This window comes from Brassica napus, chromosome C9, assembly GCF_020379485.1.
Source record: "Brassica napus cultivar Da-Ae chromosome C9, Da-Ae, whole genome shotgun sequence".
In the NCBI taxonomy this organism is placed as follows: domain Eukaryota; kingdom Viridiplantae; phylum Streptophyta; class Magnoliopsida; order Brassicales; family Brassicaceae; genus Brassica; species Brassica napus.
The window spans coordinates 64,658,526-64,679,598 of record NC_063452.1 but is presented as its reverse complement, the minus strand read 5'-3'; the positions used below and the strand labels follow the sequence as shown (position 1 = coordinate 64,679,598).

Genomic DNA, 21,073 nt, shown 5'->3' with positions numbered 1-21,073 from the left:
CAAATGTATCGAAATATTTTACAAAATTGAGTGTTAATGATCTATTTCCTCCTTATAACTATCATATATTACCATATCCACACGGAGTTAAGACCTCGTTCTATCCACAAAACTCGAAAAAAAAACTAAAGGGTTAAAATCCCCAAATCATCATAATTGAGAAGAATCACGTTACTTTATCCCTAATGATTTTGATGATCGGGAGATTTTAACCTTTTGATTTTCAAGGTTTGGGTTTTATTTCAGAAGAATGTGAGATTAATAATTTTATTCAGGCATTTTCTAGGTTAATTCAAGCTGAGATCAATTATCTACCTAAAATTATATTAATTTAATCAAAAATTATTTTACTATAAGTAAAAATAATTTTTTGATATTATTATTTATACATAAATATATTGATTGCATATATTATCAAAACTAACATCCATTTATCAAGTATAAAAAATCTATGAGATGCAATGAAAAATTGGCGTAGATATTTATAAAATAAATAGAGTTGATATAAATGATCCACAATTTTATTTTATTTCATTTTTTTTTATAGTTTCAGATCTTTTAAGAAAAGAAAAATGTGTGTAATAAAAGTTATCAATAGTTTCATTTAACATTTTTCGTTTAATCATTGGTTTCTTATTTTATCCTTGCAAAGTGAGCTGCACTTGATGTAACACAAGTTTATATTCATTCAAAAGAATTATCAATAGTTGCAAAGTGAGCTGCACTTGATGTAACACAAGTTTATATTCATTCAAAAGAATTATGAATAGTTGCTATGTAAATCGGCGCACAGCCCAATATCTTGAACACACCACTAAATCTTCATGGGCTATATAGGCCAATCACTAAAATACAAAACAGAACAATTTGGAATTTAAGAATTATCGATACATACTCAAATTGTTAGGAGAGAAAAGGATCAAAACCTGAAACAGTTCATTCCTCGTTTGTTAAAGAGACTTGCCGACCCTCCACCATGGATTAAATAAAAATCAGTAAAATATAATAATAAACTCTTTCGAATTAAGGTTTTTTTTTTTTTTTTCTCAAATTCTCTTGTTCGATTTTTGGAGAGAATTTGATCTGATCAAACGCTGATGATTAGATAATCGTCTGAATTTGCAGTTTCCTCGAACGATTTACGTTGCTTCTGGATCATTTTGTTGCTTCTATCCCACTCTCATCGTCGTCTTCGTTTGAGCCTGGAGAGTCGGAGCTAGGGTTGTATATATACGCGGGGAGATGGAGGACGACTCGCCTCTTCCCAGCTCACAAGAGTTTCTCCTCCAGGTATGCTTGCTGATTCAGTTCGTTATCTTTGTAGAATCGTGGTTGATTTTATAATTTTTTTTGTAGAGGCTTGGGGTTCCTAAAGAGTGCTGCTCCAAGCGTGGCCTAGTGGAGTTCGTTAGAGCTAACCACCAGTCCATGATCTCAGAGCTAGTCTCTGCTCTCTTACCTACTGATGAGGATGTTAATGCTGGATTGAAGGAAGCTATGGAAAAGTTTCGGAAGCCTACCATGAAAAAGAGGTTGAGAGAGAGCATGAATTGGCTCCAGTGGTTGATGTTCCAGGATGATCCTGCTGTTTCTTTGAAGGATCTGGCTAAACTGAATGTTGATCAGCGAGGAGTTTGCGGCTCCGTCTGGGGACACAATGATATAGCGTATAGGTGTAGGACATGCGAGAATGACCCAACCTGTGCAATCTGCGTGCCTTGTTTCGAGAATGGGGATCACAGCTCCCACGATTACTCCATCATCTACACAGGCGGTGGTTGTTGTGATTGTGGGGATGAGACCGCGTGGAAGCGGGAGGGCTTCTGCTCAAAACATAAAGGCTCCGAACAGATTCAGCCCCTCTCAGGAGATCTAGCAGAGTCAGTTGGGCCTGTACTTGATGCTCTCTTCGCTTGTTGGTATAACAAGCTCTTATCTGCAGAAAGTATTAGAGATGCCAGATCCAACGATGCTTCTTCTGTAGTGGTCCAAAAGATGTCAAACGAGCTGACGTTTGTAGTGGTTGAAATGCTTCTGGAGTTCTGCAAGTCCAGTGAGAGTTTGTTGAGTTTCGTTTCTAGAAGGATTATCTCTTCAAGTGGTCTACTGGATATTCTCGTAAAGGCTGAGAGGTTCTTGGACCAAGATGCTATGAAGAAACTACATGACCTGTTCCTCAAATTGATTGCAGATCCAGTCTTTAAGTCGGAATTTGCGAAAGCATTTGTGAGTTACTATCCGCTTGTCGTAAGTGAAGCGGTTAAGCAGGGTGATGATAATGCATTCAGGAAATATCCACTACTGTCTACATTTTCTGTGCAAATCTTCACGGTGCCGACTCTAACACCGTTTCTGGTGAAGGAAATGAATTTGCTAGCTATGCTTTTAGGATGCCTCAGTGACATCTTTCTTTCTTGTTCTGGAGAGGATGGTGTGGTTCAGGTACAGATAGCTTCTTTTCTCTTTTTTCTTTTTCTTTTGGTATAATGGCACTTCTTATCCAGTATTGTTTTATGTCACTTTGATTCTGTTCGCAGTCAATGTATTTGACGGTTTTCTTTTGTAGGCTACAAAGTGGGAACGGGTGTGTAAGACCAGCGACCGTGTCATTGACGACTTGAAATTTGTTCTGGGCCATGCTGCAATTTCGAAGTATGCAACACATGAACATCGGGAGTTGTCAAGATCATGGTTGATACTCTTGACCTTTGCTCAAGGAATGAATCCTCTAAAAAGAGAGTCTGGAATCCATATTGAAGAAGAAAATGAGTACATGAATTTGTTCTTTGTTTTGGGTCATTCAATAGCGGTTATTCACTCTCTGCTGGTTACTGGTGCATATTCTGCTGCCAGTGATGAAGAAGTAGAAAATGAGAGAATCACCAAGGTAGGACTTGATACGTGTGACGGAGATGGAGAAAGGTATGCAAAAGTTGGGAGATTGTCTCATGAAGATTCGGTATGTACTGCGATGGAAAGCAGCAGCTCATCTGATAGCTCGATGGCCTCTGCAGTCCACAAAATTGACCCTTTCTGTGCTCTGCTTCCTTCTTCTGCCATATGGTTGATACGCGAGTGTTTGAAAGTTCTGGAGACATGCCTCGGAGACGATGAAGGTATATCAAAATTTCTTTGCAAGTTGTGTTCTCCTAGCGGTAGAAACATCCCTGGCAGCAAGATCTCGTGGCCAAGCAGAAAATTGTTAAAGGTTGAAACTGGAAGAAGTGTATCTAGTGGTTTTGCCGGTTCCAGTAGAGATCCAAGTACTGGCTTATCACCTCTGTGCGGCGATATACACACAGATCTTCGCTTGGATAATGTTGGTGGATTTAATGGGGAGGTTCAGACAGATGTTACGGCTTACTCTAGGAGAGTTTCTTGCAACTCTTCCGATCAGGCGAAGAATGCATCAGAAATACACATACTTGGTCTGTGTGATTGGCCGGACATCCACTACGATGTGAGCTCTCAGGCCATATCTATTCATCTACCGATTCATCGGTTACTATCTTTGCTCATACAAAAAGCATTAGGGACGTGTTATGGAGAATCTGCATTGCACCATGGAGCCAATGTTAGTCATGAGATCCCTCATACCGACTTCTTCAGCTATGTGTTAGGAGATTGTCATCCTCATGGATTTTCAGCTCTTGTTATGGAGCATGTGGTCCGGCTTAGGGTGTTCTGTGCCCAAGTTACTGCTGGAATGTGGAAGAAGAATGGGGATTCTGCATTAGTATCTTGTGAGTGGTATCGGTCAGTTCGCTCGGTTCGCTGGTATGTGAAAGAATACTGTTGTTATCATGAAGTGCTGTAGATCATCACTCGCATGTTTCTCAATCTAGTTAGTTTCCATTTACAGGTCAGAACAGGGACTTGAGCTTGATCTATTTCTTCTACAATGTTGTGGTGCGTTGGCTCCCGCAGATTCTTATGTTAATAAGCTTCTTTCTCGATTTGGACTCTCGAGCTATCTTTCCCTAAACCCCGATACAACAACTGAGTATGTACCTATTTTCCTTTTACCTTCAATCGATCCCAGTGTATGCTTTAAAAGTTCTGCTAGACTCTTACTGTCAAGTACTCTCCTACAGTTTACCTGTCTCTTCATTTAATAGATCGGTCTGTATTTAAGCATATTGTCTCTATTGTTTTATTCTGCAAGTTTCCTTCTCCTCTTATTTATTTATTGCTAGACTGGTCAGTCAGAATGACTCTATTGTATCTGTAGATTTCACTGTTATGGTCTTTCTTACCTGATTTTGACATTCTTCGTATCATCAAATTCTTTTCAGGTATGAAGCAGTTTTGGTCCAAGAAATGCTTGCTCTTCTGATACAGATTCTGCAAGAAAGGCGATTTTGTGGTCTTTCTACTACTGAAAGTTTGAGAAGAGAGATCATCTTCAACTTAGCCACTAAAGATTTCACTCATAGTCAATTGGTCAAATCTTTACCCCGTGATTTGTCCAAGTCAGATGAGCTCCAGGAGGTCTTAGACGACGTTTCAGTCTTTAGTAATCCATCCGGAATGAACCAGGTCTTGATTCATACCCATATGCGGGCCTCACCTTTAAGTTGATACGCAATGTAAAAACCACTTGACACTAGTTATTTGGCAGGGAAAGTATTCACTACGGGCATCTTGTTGGAAGGAACTGGATCTCTACCACCCTCGTTGGAATTCAAGAGAATTGCAATCTGCAGAAGAAAGGTTTTCACGCTATTGTGGAGTGTCTGCGTTGGCCACTCAACTTCCTAGATGGAAGATGATCTATCCGCCTCTAAAGGGTCTTGCTAGAATAGGCACTTGCAAAGCCACATTTCAAATCATTTGTGCTGCTTTGTACTACGCACTACAGAGTGGTACATCTATTAAATCACGCGCTCCTGATGGCGTTCTCATAAGTGCACTGCACTTACTCTCGTTATCATTGGATATTTGCACTCAGCAAAGGGAATCTAATCTTCAGGCCTGTTACGTAGAAGATTCAATTCCTATTCTCGAATTAGCTGGTCTAGAAATAATTGGTACAAATCAAGGGACGGGAAAGCAAAGTTTGTTGTCACTTCTTGTTTCAGTAATGAGGAATCGTAAAGACGATGGTCGCCATCAATTTTCAGAGGCAGGCAGTTGCAATATATCGTCCTGGATTCGAGATCTGTTGAAGAAGTTCAGTGCAATTGATTCTGTTTGTATGAACCTCTTGCAAAGTCTTGCCCCGGAGGCGGTCGGTCAATCTGAGTTTGATAAAGTCACATCAGGCTCTACTTCTGATGAGAAACGCAAGGCTAAAGCTAGAGAGAGGCAGGCTGCTATACTGGTAAGATTTTTTCAAATTTCAAATCTTTGTTCTCGTGATGTTAATTAACAGGAGCATGCATGACTACATGCATTCCTTCCTCTGTGGTAATATAATTTCGTTTTGGACAGTCTCAATCCTTTAAATGTTTATTATTGAACTTTTTATCTACAGTAAGAATTGACATGATCCAGGATATGCTAGTTATGGTTATTCTAACTTGGATGCAGGCAAAAATGAAAGCTGACCAATCAAAATTCTTGTCTACCTTGAGTTCCAGCATGGATGGTGATGATCCAGTATCTGAAACTGAAAAAGGTGCTTCTGTGATGGAACATGATTCAGAAATTTATGTTCGTGAAGTTTGCTCCCTCTGCCATGACCCAGATTCCAAAGACCCGGTTTCTTTCTTGATTTTTCTCCAGGTTGGTAGTATGGATGTTATTATTTGTGACTTATAATTTTAACTAAATCTATACCCTGTGGAAATTTTGTTTTGTATTATTCTTAATTGTCGTTTTTACCTGCAGAAATCTAAAGTTTTGAGTTTTGTCGATAGAGGCCCTCCATCTTGGGAACAATGTCCACAGTTCGAAAAGACGATTCCCGTGTCTGGGTCTACTAATGTGCTACAGTTATCAGATGATGCAACCTCTGAGTCTAGGACAGATTCTGTGCTTGAAGCTTTAACAACCCGGCTTATAGGGAATGGTCAGAAGGAGAAAAGGTCTAGCGATGGGAGGGGAAAAGATGAATCTGACATTGAATCATTGGAGATGGCTATGTATCAAACTGTTCGCAGAAAAGTTGAAATGATAAATCAAAGCCTTGCACATGTTGATCATCAACGGCATGATGATGCTGAAAGTAGTTCGGAGAGAAGTTCTGTTGGTGCTCTATCTACTTTGCAAGTTAGATTACCTGATAGTCGACCAAAACAAACCTCCAGACATCCAGATGTCAGTTTCGATGGGTTTCACCCAACCGACTGTGACGGAGTTTATCTTTCGTCATGTGGACATGCTGTGCATCAAATCTGTCTTGAACGATATTTAAAGTCCTTAAAGGAAAGGTGAATCAATCATGTTTAACTTCTTAGTAGTCGTAGTTGGTGAACCCTGATTCGTTCATGTTGATATATCCTTCCTACCTAATGTGCATAGTTGAATTGATTATTTTGCTTTGTTGATTTACAGCGTTGATGTTATCATTGCCTATAAAAGTTCCTTTTCTTTTGCTTGGATGGTATAGGTCTGAGAGAAGAAATGTCTTTGAAGGTGCACATATCGTGGATCTTGCACAGGTATTTACGTAACCAGTTTAGAGATTTTGGGGCTTTATTCTGATCCTTTTGACGCTTCAACATTGTTTCTTCTTTCAGGGAGAATTTCTCTGCCCTGCATGCCGCCGACTAGCTAATTCTGTATTGCCTGCATGTCCTGGAGATTTATGTTCTGTCTCAAAGCTACAAGAAAGTTTGTTTGCTAAGTTAGATGGATCAGATGCACAAATGCCTTCTCTTTGGCTCTCTGAAGCGTTGTGTCTTCTGCAATCTGCAGCAGATGAGATTGAAGATGGTGATATTGTTAAAAACGTTTCTCTGCAAGGAGATGAGCGAAGAAGGAAAGATCTTGAATCTGTCTCCAACAAGCTCTGGAATTTCTATTTTGCTAAGCGACAGGACAAACCTCCTGGAACTTCTTGGCTGCCACAATCAATCCTCATGTGGGACACCCTCAAGTACTCTCTTATTTCAGTGGAAATTATTACTCGTTGTGCGAAGAATTCGATGTGTCCTGTGTATTGTATTGGCTCCTTGTATGAAGAGTTTAACACTTCTAAGGGAACTGCTTTGTCACTCTTATTACGAGTGGTACAGAGCACCCGAACAAAGAGTGCTTTACATGTCCGTCAGAGATTTATGGGTATGAGGCATCTTGCGGAGTCTATATGCTCTGGAGTTTCAAGTAGTTCTTCGAGCAGCATATTCGAAAGTGAAGGTACTTTTTCTATACTTCTGAAAGAGAATCAATTATATGGCAGTGTATGTCTACATGGCCACCGTGTGAGCACTTGAAACTGACATTAGTTGGGATCACTTTTAGTCTATCTACGTTTTACCAATTAATTATCAAAGAATTAGTTGCTCACTGTAGATGATATTTCCTGATAAAATCTGAGAAGAGTTGCCACCTTTTCAGGAACGTTAGGTTCGATGAAGCATATAAACCTGCTCTGGAACCGAGCATCTGATCCAGTTCTTGCCCATGACCCATTTTCATCATTGATGTGGGCTCTCTTTTGTCTCCCATCTCCTTTTATCACATGCGAGGAATCTCTATTATCACTTGTGCATCTTTTCCACAGTGTCTCTCTTGTTCAGGTATGCCAAATTGTTCTCTGTTTGTAGAGTAGTTTTACCTTTTAAAGACTAACTTTTCCTAATTATGTTGTCTTTGGTGCAGACTGTAATTGCCTATTGTGCAGGCCGCCTGTGTGACTTGAGCGAGTTAGATTTTGAGGAAAATCTTCTTAGGGATATCTCCATCGCTTTGAGAGAATCAGGTGGTTGGGGATATTTCAGGTCTAACTATATGGATTTATCATGTGATATAAAAGAGACAATCCGTAAATATAGTCTCCCTTTCTTGAGGAGATGTGCATTGTTGTGGAGACTACTGAAAACTAGTCCTGGGAAGTTTCATCAAGAGGTAGATATGTTTGATGTTCCCTCTGACTCCACCAACGACAGTATGGACTTCATGTGTGGTCCCAAATCTGAGCTGAATCATGTGCATGAATTGGAGAAAATGTTCAAGATTCCCCCTATCGATACCATTCTTAGTGATGAGCTTCTCCGGTCTTCAACACAAAAATGGCTTCGTCACTTTCAGAAGGAATACAGCGTTAACAGAGTTAAAGGGCCTCTTTGCATAACCCCTGTAGTTCCTTTCCAGCTTATGAAATTACCCAATCTATACCAGGATCTAATTCAAAGGTTTGCAGCAGCATCTCTCTCTAATTTTCACACATTTTTTTTCCCATTCAAAGAGAACGTCCCTAATCAAGAAGCATGCTTTATATATATATTAGGTGTATCAAAAAACCTTGCAGCAACTGCACGAAAGTTATAGAAGAACCTGCATTATGTCTTCTTTGTGGAAGGTTGTGTTCTCCCATATGGAACCCTTGTTGCAGGTATTTGTTTCGCTTTTCACGTCCCCAATTGTCATAGTTATTGTTTTGGTAGCCAAATAAATACAATGCCAACATACTTTTACAGGGAAAGTAGTTGTCAGACTCATGCCGTAACCTGTGGTGCTGGTACCGGTGTATATCTTCTGATACGGGTATCACCTCTCTCTCTATCTCTTTCTTGTGGCAATATAGAAGTTTCTCAATGGGCTTGTGTATGTATGGTGTTTTGCATCATCGTTGGGGTTTTAATTGATTACTAATCTTCATTTTTCCAATAGCGGACCACAATTTTGCTACAGAGATTTGCAAGACAATCACCTTGGCCGTCTCCGTACTTGGATACGTTTGGAGAAGAGGTAGACCTCTTCTTAGATTCAGATGTTTGCGTGCCAAGGAAGAAGGATATGGATTTCTGATTTTTTCGTCTTTTGTTTATAATTTTGTTCCAGGATATCGAAATGATCAGAGGAAAGCCACTCTACCTGAATGAAGAACGTTATGCTGCATTAACTTACATGGTAAGTAGAGATGTTTTTAGTCTCAACAAACGCTGAATCAATAGGGCAAGTTTTGTATGGATGGTAATATATCATGTTCTGGTTTGTTTAAATCCTTGTTGTCACTTGTCAGGTTGGTTCTTATGGACTGGATCACATTTCGAAAGTTCTCAATCAAACCACAATCGGAGGTGCCTTCTTCACTTGAGAGACACAAGCTGTTCCTTTTCCATCCTTCCTCTCTCAGGGGTTGTTCTCTCTATATAAATTGCATATGCATGCTACTGCTTTCAAGATTTGGGAGTTTTTCTGATGATTTTTTTTTTTAAACTTCTTTCACTTTGTTTGGTTGATTTCTTTATTTGTGGAGATGTTATCAAGTTTGTAAACCAGAGTTTTTTCTTTGCAGTTGAATAGCTTTATTATGAGTTAAAAAATAACCAACTTTAATCTCTTAACTAGTTAGTTTCTGCTGAGAATCATCTGGAAGTAAAAATTATTATTTCTCACCACGTGAAGAACAAAATTGAACTAGTATCATGAACTCTTCACAAAAGTTTCTGGTAAATTCTCCTGTTTCTTCATATAATCTCTGTATTCAAAAATGAAGGAATATCAGTTTATTGTCACAAACTCAGATTAGCGATATTAGAGAAAAAGATTAAGAAATTTTCACTCGCAGTTTTCTAAGTTGATATATATAATATCCAGCTGTGTATGCACAAGATGAAGAAGATTTCTGCATTAAGAAAAGGACTTCTACACACTCTTGTCTTCCTCAGATGTTTCCGGCTGATTCTCTTTTGCAGATGTGAACTCAAGCTGTCTTGATTTGAACACAGCTCTTCTTTTAGCTATTACACGATATGGCGGAGACACACTGAAAGTAAGTACTTCATTTGAATCATCAACCGTCTCTAGCAACAACAAAGCTTCTCTCCCAACTGGAGAAATCACTGCACTGTCTTTACTGTTTTCATTTTGATCAGCTTCCTTGACTACACTATTAACAACATCATCTGTTTTCTTTGCCAAGACAACCTTTCGCCTTTTCCTAAAGATAGAAGGTGTGTTTGGAAAAGTTCTAGCAGCTTCTCTCAAGAAGGATTCAGGACTTCTTGTTGCAGCAGCTAAACCACTGTCCTTGTTGCACGGTGGAGTGATCGTTAAGCTAACAGGTGATGATGATACAGCACTGGGACTGCAACCACATTCATATCCATACATACGTCGCAGATCCGCTTCTGATGCAAAGTAAGAGTCTAGTGGAGACTTGTAGTACAGGTTACCATGCCTTGGAGTTCCAAACCCATTTTCTTCTTTCTTTTGGACAAAAGCGTTTGAGTTGATTCTTGGTGACATTGGTCTCAGGTTAGGCAACTGAGGCTTGCACTCAACAGAAACTGGAGAACAAGCATACTCGTTCACACCTGACTCTTCAAGCATATCTGAAGAAGAGTCTACATGGTCTACTCCATCTTCATTTGCATCTATATTAACTGAAGAAGATTGGGTAACCGAATCAGAATCCTTTAAAGGCTTAGTTGCACTAGACAGCTTGGTTGCTGATGGTGGCAAGTTGCATGTAGCAAAATAGAAGTCTAATTTCTTCTTCAACGAACTATTCCAGTGATTCTTAATTGCGTTATCCGTCCTGCATAAAGCCAAGATAAGAGACTATTTCATGACATCAGAGGCAATTAGATATTAAAAATGTTATACCTTCCAGGTAAGACTTTAGCAATCTCAGCCCATTTGTTTCCGTGTTTTTGCTGAGCGTTTATGAGAGCAGTTTCTTCTTCTGTGGTCCAAGCATCTTTTCTAATACCAGGATTTAAATGGTTGTGCCATCTGTATATCATTAAGAAATACATTGAAAGCCTCCAAAATCAAAAGAGGCATACAACACTCACTATAGTCTAAACGTTTGTTACCTTTCTCTACATTGCTTCCCTATACGACCTGGTAAAGACTTTGCGATCAAAGACCATTTGGCAGGTCCATACTTTTTTACAAGCTCAACGATTATGGCATCCTCCTAAAAATTTAGAAAAGAAAAAAGATTTTCTTTTTAGCTCGCAAATTTGAAGTGAAATCAAAAGAGATGAGAAATAAAGGGAACCTCTTGAGTCCAAGTTCCTTTGATGAGCTCAGGATTAAGAACTTTCTGCCACCGGTGCAAGCATTGGACTTGTGTTCTTTCAGGGAAAAATTCAGCTGCAAAATGAAAATACAATATAAATCAAACAGCAAGAACAAGGAGTGAGACCAGCTACTCTAGCAAGGACTGAAACAGCAGAGATCATGTTAAGAAAATGAGAGAGATTCACAAAATTTACAGCAGAGAAGACAAGTGTAAGCTTATGAAATGTGGTGCAATACTCAACAGGAAACAGACTCAACTTGAGTCACTCAAGAAAAGAAGTTTTAAACCTATTTTCTTCCACCTCTTCCCCTTATACTTGTCAACAGCTTGTCTCAGTGTCTCATCCTGAAGAGTGATAGAAAACCAATAACAGGACACAATAAGGCTAAGTAAATGCTAATCCACTTAGTCGAATTAGTATTTGTAGACATTAGTCTATATATAAACACAAGGAACCACAAACCTCCTGAGGAGTCCAACCACCTTTAGCTCGCCTCATAGGGCCACTAGTCCTCCTGCAAATTCCAAGTAAGTGGTGGTCAAAGCACAATCTTTCCAGAACAAATTCACGGATAATATAGTAAGTACCGATGAGCTGGGGCAGGTGTTTTGAGTTGAGGTGAATAAAGGAAGATATTGACACTGCCTTCAGATGCAGAAGCAGGTGTAGGCTGCTTATTCTCCATACAGAGAATCTCAATTTTCATTTCGCTTCTTTCCTAAGAGTCAAAAAGATCACAGCTTTAATTAACATGGAACAACAAGTAAACGAAGGAAAGATCTAATCAAACAACCAGATAGATCTCACGGTTCAGTAAAAGCATTACGGTTTATAACAACAGCTCAAATTGCCAAAAAAAAACCCAATAAGAAACGTGTTCTGATTCAAACCTAGCAACCTCTGAACTTACAACTGATCTGATCACGAGATACCCAATCGGAATGGGTGACAAAAACTGACCTTAGCCGGTGAAAAGGCCAATGGATTCGAACCGGAGCTCTTCATCGAGGATAGACACGAGCAGAAGAAGAAGGGAACGCTAAACAAAGACGACAACTTTATTCGAAAAAACTTTGCCCGTTAGAACGACAGAGAGGAAGAAAGAGAGGAGGAGACTAACGGAAAAAGAGTTGGCGTTTGGAACAAGTGTTCTGATTTGACCTCTATCAGCCTGCTGCGTTGACCTTCAGTGCTTTCAGACCGTCGGATCACGAGTAAACAGTCGGCTTATTTAGTAGCCCAGACCAAAACAAAGAAATATAATTATCATATACAACATTTACAAAAACTTAATATTTTCTATGAGTTGTTAACCTATACATTTTGAAAAATATTCAAAAATATAACAATATTATTCTAATGCATAGTTGCATCCTAGACTAACATATAATGAAAGTCAAAGAGGTTTCAAACCTTTGTTGTCTCCGTTTCTGTAGAGAATATCGATTTTATAATAGTTAGTCCATCAATTTAGGGAGTATTATGAAATTTTACTAAATTAATTGATAAAAAAATAAAACGACCTCATGTACCATAAAAGAGAGTTTAATATATATTAATACAAATGTATAATGTGTTTAGAAATTTTAAAACAACACTAAAGATCATAGGTTTCAGTATATAGAGCATTTAACCAAAAAAAACTCAATACTTACATAGAAGTTAACACATAGATTTTGACAAAAATTCAAAAATATGACAATAATGTTTTAATGCATGGTTGCATCATGCACTAACATATGATAAATGTCAAAGAGGTTTGGAACCATTGTTGTCTCTGTTTATCTAGAGAATAGCGATTTTATAGTGCTTCATCCACCAATTTAGGGAGCTTTACGACGTTATACTAAATTAATTGATAAAAATTAAAAACATTTCCATGTACCATGAAAAATAGGTTAATATACATTAATACAAATTTAGAATGTGTTTAGAAATTTTAAAACAACACCAGAGCATTTACTAAAAACCTCAATATTTTCGTACAAGTTAACACATAGACTTTGAAAAAAATTCAAAAAGATGACAATAATGTTTTAATACATAGTTGCATCCTGCACTAACATATGATGAATATCAAAGAGGTTTGGAACATTTGTTGTCTCCGTTTCTCTAGAGAATAGCAATTTTATAGTGGTTAGTCCACTAATTTATGGAGTATTCTGAAGTTTTATTAATTAATTGATAAAACAAATTAAAATGATGCCCATATACCATGAAATAGAGTTTAATATACATTAATACAAATGTAAAATATGTTTAGAAATTTTAAAACAACAATAAAGATCATAGGCTTCAGTGAATAGAGCATTTACCGAAAAACTCAATATTTTCGTAGGGGTTAACACATAAATTTTGAGAAAAATTCAAAAATATGACAATAATGTTTTATTGCATAGTTGCAACATGCACTAACATATGTTGAATGTCAAAGAGGTTTGAAACCTTTGTTGTCTCCGTTTCTCTAGAGAATAACGATTTTATAGTGGTTAGTCCCCCAATTTATGGAGTAATATGAACTTTCACTAAATTAATTGATAAAAAACAAAAATGATGTCTATGTACCATAAAATAGAGTTTAATATATATTAATACAAATTTAGAATGTGTTTAGAAATTTCAAAACAACACTAAAGATCATAGGTTTCAGTGTATAAAACATTGACCGAAAAACTCAATATTTTCTTATGGGTTAACACATAGATTTTGAGAAAAATTCAAAAATATGACAATAATATTTTAATGCACAGTTGCATCCCGCACTAACATATAATGAAAGTCAAAGAGGTTTGGAATCTTTGTTGTCTCCGTTTCTTTAGAGAATATCGATTTTATAGTAGTTAGTCCACAAATTTAGGGAGTATTATGAAATTTTACTAAATTAATTGATAAAAAATAAAACGATGCCATGACCATAAAAGAGAGTTTAATATACATTAATACAAATGTAGAATGTGTTTAGAAATTTTAAAACAACACTAAAGATCATAGGTTTCAGTATATTGAGCATTTACCTAAAAAACTCAATACTTTCATAGGGGTTAACACATAGATTTTGACAAAAATTCAAAAATATGAAAAAAATATTTTAATGCATGGTTGCATCATGCACTAACATATGATAAAGGTCAAAGAGGTTTGGAACCATTGTTGTCTCTGTTTATCAAGAGAATAACGATTTTATAGTGGTTAGTGCACCAATTTAGGGAGTAATATGAACTTTTACTAAATTAATTGATAAAAACTAAAACGATCTCCATGTACCATGAAAGATAGGTTAATAGACATTAATACAAATGTAGAATGTGTTTAGAAAGTTTAAAACAACACCAGAGCATTTACTGAAAACCTCAATATTTTCGTAGGGGTTAACACATAGATTTTGAGAAAAATTCAAAAGGATGACAATAATGTTTTAATGCATAGTTGCATCCTGCACTAACATATGATGAATATCAAAGAGGTTTGGAACCTTTGTTTTCTCTATTTCTCTAGAGAATAGCGTTTTTATAGTGGTTAGTCCACTAATTTATGGAGTATTGTAAAGTTTTATTAAATTAATTGATAAAAAAAATTAAAATTATGCCCATGTACCATGAAATAGAGTTTAATAATTAATACAAATGTAGAATATGTTTAGAAATTTTAAAACAACAATAAAGATCATAGGCTTCAGTGAATAGAGCATTTACCGAAAAACTCAATATTTTCGTAGGGGTTAACACATAGATTTTGAGAAAAATTCAAAAATATGACAATAATGTTTTATTGCATAGTTGCAACATGCACTAACATATGTTGAATGTCAAAGAGGTTTGAAACCTTTGTTGTCTCCGTTTCTCTAGAGAATAACGATTTTATAGTGGTTAGTCCCCCAATTTATGGAGTAATATGAACTTTCACTAAATTAATTGATAAAAAACAAAAATGATGTCTATGTACCATAAAATAGAGTTTAATATATATTAATACAAATTTAGAATGTGTTTAGAAATTTCAAAACAACACTAAAGATCATAGGTTTCAGTGTATAAAACATTGACTGGAAAACTCAATATTTTCTTATGGGTTAACACATAGATTTTGAGAAAAATTCAAAAATATGACAATAATATTTTAATGCACAGTTGCATCCCGCACTAACATATAATGAAAGTCAAAGAGGTTTGGAATCTTTGTTGTCTCCGTTTCTTTAGAGAATATCGATTTTATAGTAGTTAGTCCACAAATTTAGGAATATTATGAAATTTTACTAAATTAATTGATAAAAAATAAAACGATGCCATGACCATAAAAGAGAGTTTAATATACATTAATACAAATATAAAATGTTTTAAAAAATTTGAAAACAACACTAAAGATCATAGGTTTCAGTATATAGAGCATTTACCTAAAAAACTCAATACTTTCATAGGGGTTAACACATAGATTTTGACAAAAATTAAAAAATATGACAATAATGTTTTAATGCATGGTTGCATCATGCACTAACATATGATAAAGGTCAAAGAGGTTTGGAACCATTGTTGTCTCTGTTTATCAAGAGAATAACGATTTTATAGTGGTTAGTCCACCAATTTATGGAGTAATATGAACTTTTACTAAATTAATTGATAAAAACTAAAACGATTTCCATGTACCATGAAAGATAGGTTAATAGACATTAATACAAATGTAGAATGTGTTTAGAAAGTTTAAAACAACACCAGAGCATTTACTGAAAACCTCAATATTTTCGTAGGGGTTAACACATAGATTTTGAAAAAAATTCAAAAGGATGACAATAATGTTTTAATGCATAGTTGCATCCTGCACTAACATATGATGAATATCAAAGAGGTTTGAAACCTTTGTTTTCTCCATTTCTCTAGAGAATAGCGTTTTTATAGTGGTTAGTCCACTAATTTATGGAGTATTGTAAAGTTTTATTAAATTAATTGATAAAAAATTAAAATTATGCCCATGTACCATGAAATAGAGTTTAATATACATTAATACAAATGTAGAATATGTTTAGAAATTTTAAAACAACAATAAAGATCATAGGCTTCAGTGAATAGAACATTAACCGAAAAACTCAATATTTTCGTAGAGACACATAGATTTTGAGAAAAATTCAAAAATATGAAAATAATGTTTTAATGCATAGTTGCAACATGCACTAACATATGATGAATGTCAAAGAGGTTTGAAACCTTTGTTGTCTCCGTTTCTCTAGAGAATAACGATTTTATAGTGGTTAGTCCACCAATTTATGGAGTAATATGAACTTTTACTAAATTAATTGATAAAAAAACTAAAATGATGTTTGTGTACCATAAAATAGAGTTTAATATATATTAATACAAATTTAGAATGTGTTTAAAAATTTCAAAACAACACTAAAAATCATAGGCTTCAGTGTATAAAACATTGACCGAAAAACTCAATATTTTCTTAGGGGTTAACACATAAATTTTGATAAAAATTAAAAAATATGAAAATAATATTTTAATGCACAGATGCATCCCGCACTAACATATAATGAAAGTCAAAGAGGTTTGGAACCTTTGTTGTCTCCGTTTCTCTAGAGAATATCGATTTTATAGTAGCTAGTCCAGCAATTTTGGGAGTATTAAGAAATTTTACTAAATTAATTGATAAAAAAATAAAACGATGCCATGTACCATAAAAGAGAGTTTAATATATATTAATACAAATGTAGAATGTGTTTACAAATTTTAAAACAACAATAAAGATCATAGGCTTCAGTGAATAGAGCATTTACCGAAAAACTCAATATTTTCGTAGGGGTTAACACATAGATTTTGAGAAAAATTCAAAAATATGACAATAATGTTTTAACGCATAGTTTCAACATGCACTAACATATGATGAATGTCAAAGAGGTTTGGAACCTTTGTTGTCTCGGTTTCTCTAGACAATAACGATTTTATAGTGGTTAGTCCACCAATTTAGGGAGTAATATGAACTTTTAATAAATTAATTGATAAAAAAACTAAAATGATGTCCATGTACCATAAAATAGAGTTTAATATATATTCATACAAATTTAGAATGTGTTTAGAAATTTCAAAACAATACTAAAGATCATAGGTTTCAGTATATAGAGCATTTACCTAAAAAACTCAATACTTTCATAGGGGTTAACACATAGATTTTGACAAAAATTCAAAAATATGAAAATAATGTTTTAATGCATGGTTGCATCATGCACTAACATATGATAAATGTCAAAGAGGTTTGGAACCATTGTTGTCTCTGTTAATCAAGATAATAGCGATTTTATAGTGGTTCATCCACCTATTTAGGGAGTTTTACTACGTTATACTTAATTAATTGATAAAAATTAAAATGATTTCCATGTACCATGAAAGATAGGTTAATATACATTAATACAAATTTAGAATGGGTTTAGAAAATTTGAAACAACACCAGAGCATTTACTGAAAACCTCAATATTTTCGTAGGGGTTAACACATAGACTTTGAAAAAAATTCAAAAAGATGACAATAATGTTTTAATGCATAGTTGCATCCTGCACTAACATATGATGAATATCAAAGAAGTTTGGAACCTTTGTTGTTTCCGTTTCTCAAGAGAATAGCGATTTTATAGTGGTTAATCTACTAATTTATGGAGTATTGTGAAGTTTTATTAAATTAATTGATAAAAAAATTCAAATGATGCCCATGTACCAAGAAGTAGAGTTTAAAATACATTAATACAAATGTAGAATATGTTTAGAAATTTTAAAACAACAATAAAGATCATAGGCTTCAGTGAATAGAGCATTTACCGAAAAACTCAATATTTTCGTAGGGGTTAACACATAGATTTTGAGAAAAATTCAAAAATATGACAATAATGTTTTAACGCATAGTTGCAACATGCACTAACATATGATGAATGTCAAAGAGGTTTGGAACCTTTGTTGTCTCGGTTTCTCTAGACAATAACGATTTTATAGTGGTTAGTCCACCAATTTAGGGAGTAATATGAACTTTTAATAAATTAATTGATAAAAAAACTAAAATGATGTCCATGTACCATAAAATAGAGTTTAATATATATTCATACAAATTTAGAATGTGTTTAGAAATTTCAAAACAACACAAAGATCATAGGTTTCAGTATATAGAGCATTTACCTAAAAAACTCAATACTTTCATAGGGGTTAACACATAGATTTTGACAAAAATTCAAAAATATAACAATAATGTTTTAATGTATGGTTGCATCATGCACTAACATATGATAAAGGTCAAAGAGGTTTGGAACCATTGTTGTCTCTGCTTATCTAGAGAATATCGATTTTATAGTGGTTCATCCACCAATTTAGGGAGTTTTATGACGTTATACTAAATTAATTGATAAAAATTAAAACGATTTCCATGTATCATGAAAGATAGGTTGATATACATTAATACAAATTTAGAATGTGTTTAGAAATTTTAAAACAACACTATAGAATTTACTGAAATCCTCAATATTTTCGTAGGGGTTAATACATAGACTTTGAAAAAAATTCAAAAAGATGACAATAATGTTTTAATGCATAGTTGCATCCTTCACTAACATATGATGAATATCAAAGAGGTTTGGAACCTTTGTTGTCTTCGTTTCTCTAGAGAATATCGATTTTATAGTAGTTAGTCCACCAATTTTGGGAGTATTATGAAATTTTACTAAATTAATTGAAAAGAAAATAAAACGATTCCAAGTACCATAAAAGAGAGTTTAATATATATTAATACAATTGTAGAATGTGTTTAGAAAATTTAAAACAACACTAAAGATCATAGGTTTTAGTATATAGAGCATTTACCTAAAAAACTAAATACTTTCATAGGGGTTAACACATAGATTTTGACAAAAATTCAAAAATATGACAATAATGTTTTAATGCATGGTTGCATCATGCACTAACATATGATAAATGTCAAAGAGGTTTGGAACCATTGTTGTCTCTGTTTATCAAGATAATAGCGATTTTATAGTGGTTCATCCACCTATTTAGGGAGTTTTACGACGTTATACTAAATTAATTGATAAAAATTAAAACGATTTCCATGTACCATGAAAGATAGGTTGATATACATTAATACAAATTTAGAATGTGTTTAGAAATTTTAAAACAACACCAGAGCATTTACTGAAATCCTCAATATTTTCGTAGGGGTTAACACATAGACTTTGAAAAAAATTCAAAAAGATGACAATAATGTTTTAATGCATAGTTGCATCCTGCACTAACATATGATGAATATCAAAGAGGTTTGGAACCTTTGTAGTCTCCGTTTCTCTAGAGAATATCGATTTTATAGTGGTTAGTCCACCAATTTTGGGAGTATTATGAAATTTTACTAAATTAATTGATAAGAAAATAAAACGATTCCATGTACCATAAAAGAGAGTTTAATATATATTAATACAATTGTAGAATGTGTTTAGAAAATTTAAAACAACACTAAAGATCATAGGTTTTAGTATATAGAGCATTTACCTAAAAAACTAAATACTTTCATAGGGGTTAACACATAGCTTTTGACAAAAATTCAAAAATATGACAATAATGTTTTAATGCATGGTTGCATCATGCACTAACATATGATAAATGTCAAAGAGGTTTGGAACCATTGTTGTCTCTGTTTATCAAGATAATAACGATTTTATAGTGGTTCATCCACCTATTTAGGGAGTTTTACGACGTTATACTAAATTAATTGATAAAAATTAAAACGATTTTCATGTACCATGAAAAATAGGTTAATATACATTAATACAAATTTAGAATGGGTTTAGAAAATTTGAAACAACACCAGAGCATTTACTGAAAACCTCAATATTTTCGTAGGGGTTAACACATAGACTTTGAAAAAAATTCAAAAAGATGACAATAATGTTTTAATGCATAGTTGCATCCTGCACTAACATATGATGAATATCAAAGAAGTTTGGAACCTTTTTTGTTTCCGTTTCTCTAGAGAATAGCGATTTTATAGTTGTTAATCTACTAATTTATGGAGTATTGTGAAGTTTTATTAAATTAATTGATAAAAAAATTCAAATGATGCCCGTGTACCAAGAAGTAGAGTTTAAAATACATTAATACAAATGTAGAATATGTTTAGAAATTTTAAAACAACAATAAAGATCATAGGCTTCAGTGAATAGAGCATTTACCGAAAAACTCAATATTTTCGTAGGGGTTAACACATAGATTTTGAGAAAAATTAAAAAACATGACAATAATGTTTTAACGCATAGTTGCAACATGCACTAACATATGATGAATGTCAAAGAGGTTTGGAACCTTTGTTGTCTCTGTTTCTCTAGAGAATAACGATTTTATAGTGGTTAGTCCACCAATTTATGGAGTAATATGAACTTTTACTAAATTAATTGATAAAAAAACTAAAATGATGTCTGTGTACAATAAAATAGAGTTTAATATATATTAATACAAATTTAGAATGTGTTTAAAAATTTCAAAACAACACTAAAGATCATAGGCTTCAGTGTATAAAGCATTGACCGAAAAACTCAATATTTTCTTAGGGGTTAACACATAGATTTTGAGAAAAATTCAAAAATATGACAATAATGTTTTAATGCATAGTTGCATCCCGCACTAACATATGATGAATGCCAAAGAGGTTTGGAACCTTTGTTGTCTCCGTTTCTCTAGAGAATATCGATTTTATAGTAGTTAGTACAGCAATTTTGGGAGTATTATGAAATTTTACTAAATTAATTGATAAAAAAAAACGATGTCATGTACCATAAAAGAGAGTTTAATATATATTAATACAAATGTAGAATGTGTTTACAAATTTTAAAACAATAATAAAGATCATAGGCTTCAGTGAATAGAGCATTTACCGAAAAACTCAATATTTTCGTAGAGGTTAACACATAGATTTTGA

The 21,073-nt window shown here is 34.3% G+C and overlaps 2 protein-coding genes across 5 annotated transcripts; one reads left to right on the top strand and one right to left on the bottom strand.

Annotated features, from left to right (window-relative positions):
* Window positions 1–831: 831 nt before the first annotated feature.
* LOC106372576 (E3 ubiquitin-protein ligase PRT6-like) lies at window positions 832–9,449 on the top strand. Of its 2 annotated transcripts, XM_048768415.1 has the most exons (18): window positions 832–1,028; window positions 1,126–1,290; window positions 1,357–2,442; window positions 2,567–3,777; window positions 3,863–4,003; window positions 4,296–4,539; window positions 4,622–5,323; window positions 5,533–5,727; window positions 5,833–6,374; window positions 6,554–6,605; window positions 6,684–7,302; window positions 7,504–7,685; window positions 7,768–8,300; window positions 8,396–8,500; window positions 8,586–8,652; window positions 8,779–8,856; window positions 8,950–9,018; window positions 9,131–9,449. In XM_048768415.1, the coding sequence occupies exons 2-18, from the start codon at window positions 1,243–1,245 to the stop codon at window positions 9,203–9,205; spliced, it is 5,949 nt and encodes a 1,982-aa protein (XP_048624372.1). In that variant the 5' UTR covers window positions 832–1,028; window positions 1,126–1,242; the 3' UTR covers window positions 9,206–9,449. The 2 variants fall into 2 exon arrangements, with proteins under 2 accessions (XP_048624372.1, XP_048624373.1); XM_048768416.1 differs by having other exon boundaries at window positions 984–1,290.
* A 205-nt stretch (window positions 9,450–9,654) lies between these two features.
* On the bottom strand, window positions 9,655–12,372 carry LOC106372577 (transcription factor MYB3R-5-like). Of its 3 annotated transcripts, XM_048768418.1 has the most exons (9): window positions 12,265–12,372; window positions 12,105–12,183; window positions 11,732–11,862; window positions 11,607–11,658; window positions 11,401–11,488; window positions 11,120–11,214; window positions 10,932–11,035; window positions 10,720–10,848; window positions 9,655–10,651 (listed from the first exon to the last, which is right to left on the bottom strand). In XM_048768418.1, exons 2-9 carry the CDS (start codon window positions 12,147–12,149, stop codon window positions 9,757–9,759), a joined length of 1,539 nt encoding a protein of 512 aa, XP_048624375.1. In that variant the 5' UTR covers window positions 12,150–12,183; window positions 12,265–12,372; the 3' UTR covers window positions 9,655–9,756. The 3 variants fall into 3 exon arrangements, with proteins under 3 accessions (XP_048624375.1, XP_048624374.1, XP_048624376.1); XM_048768417.1 differs by having other exon boundaries at window positions 12,105–12,324; XM_048768419.1 differs by having other exon boundaries at window positions 11,431–11,488; window positions 12,105–12,324.
* Window positions 12,373–21,073: the final 8,701 nt, after the last annotated feature.

Coding starts and splice junctions, on each gene's coding strand:
- LOC106372576 (XM_048768415.1), top strand. CDS start 1,243: ATGGAGGACGACTCGCCTCTTCCCAGCTCACAAGAGTTTCTCCTCCAG. Junction 7,303..7,503: donor CAGCATATTCGAAAGTGAAG/GTACTTTTTCTA, acceptor CCACCTTTTCAG/GAACGTTAGGTTCGATGAAG. Junction 8,857..8,949: donor TGGATACGTTTGGAGAAGAG/GTAGACCTCTTC, acceptor ATTTTGTTCCAG/GATATCGAAATGATCAGAGG.
- LOC106372577 (XM_048768418.1), bottom strand. CDS start 12,149: ATGAAGAGCTCCGGTTCGAATCCATTGGCCTTTTCACCGGCTAAG. Junction 11,863..12,104: donor TGGCCTTTTCACCGGCTAAG/GTCAGTTTTTGT, acceptor TTTGACTCTTAG/GAAAGAAGCGAAATGAAAAT. Junction 10,849..10,931: donor GGGAAGCAATGTAGAGAAAG/GTAACAAACGTT, acceptor AATGATATACAG/ATGGCACAACCATTTAAATC.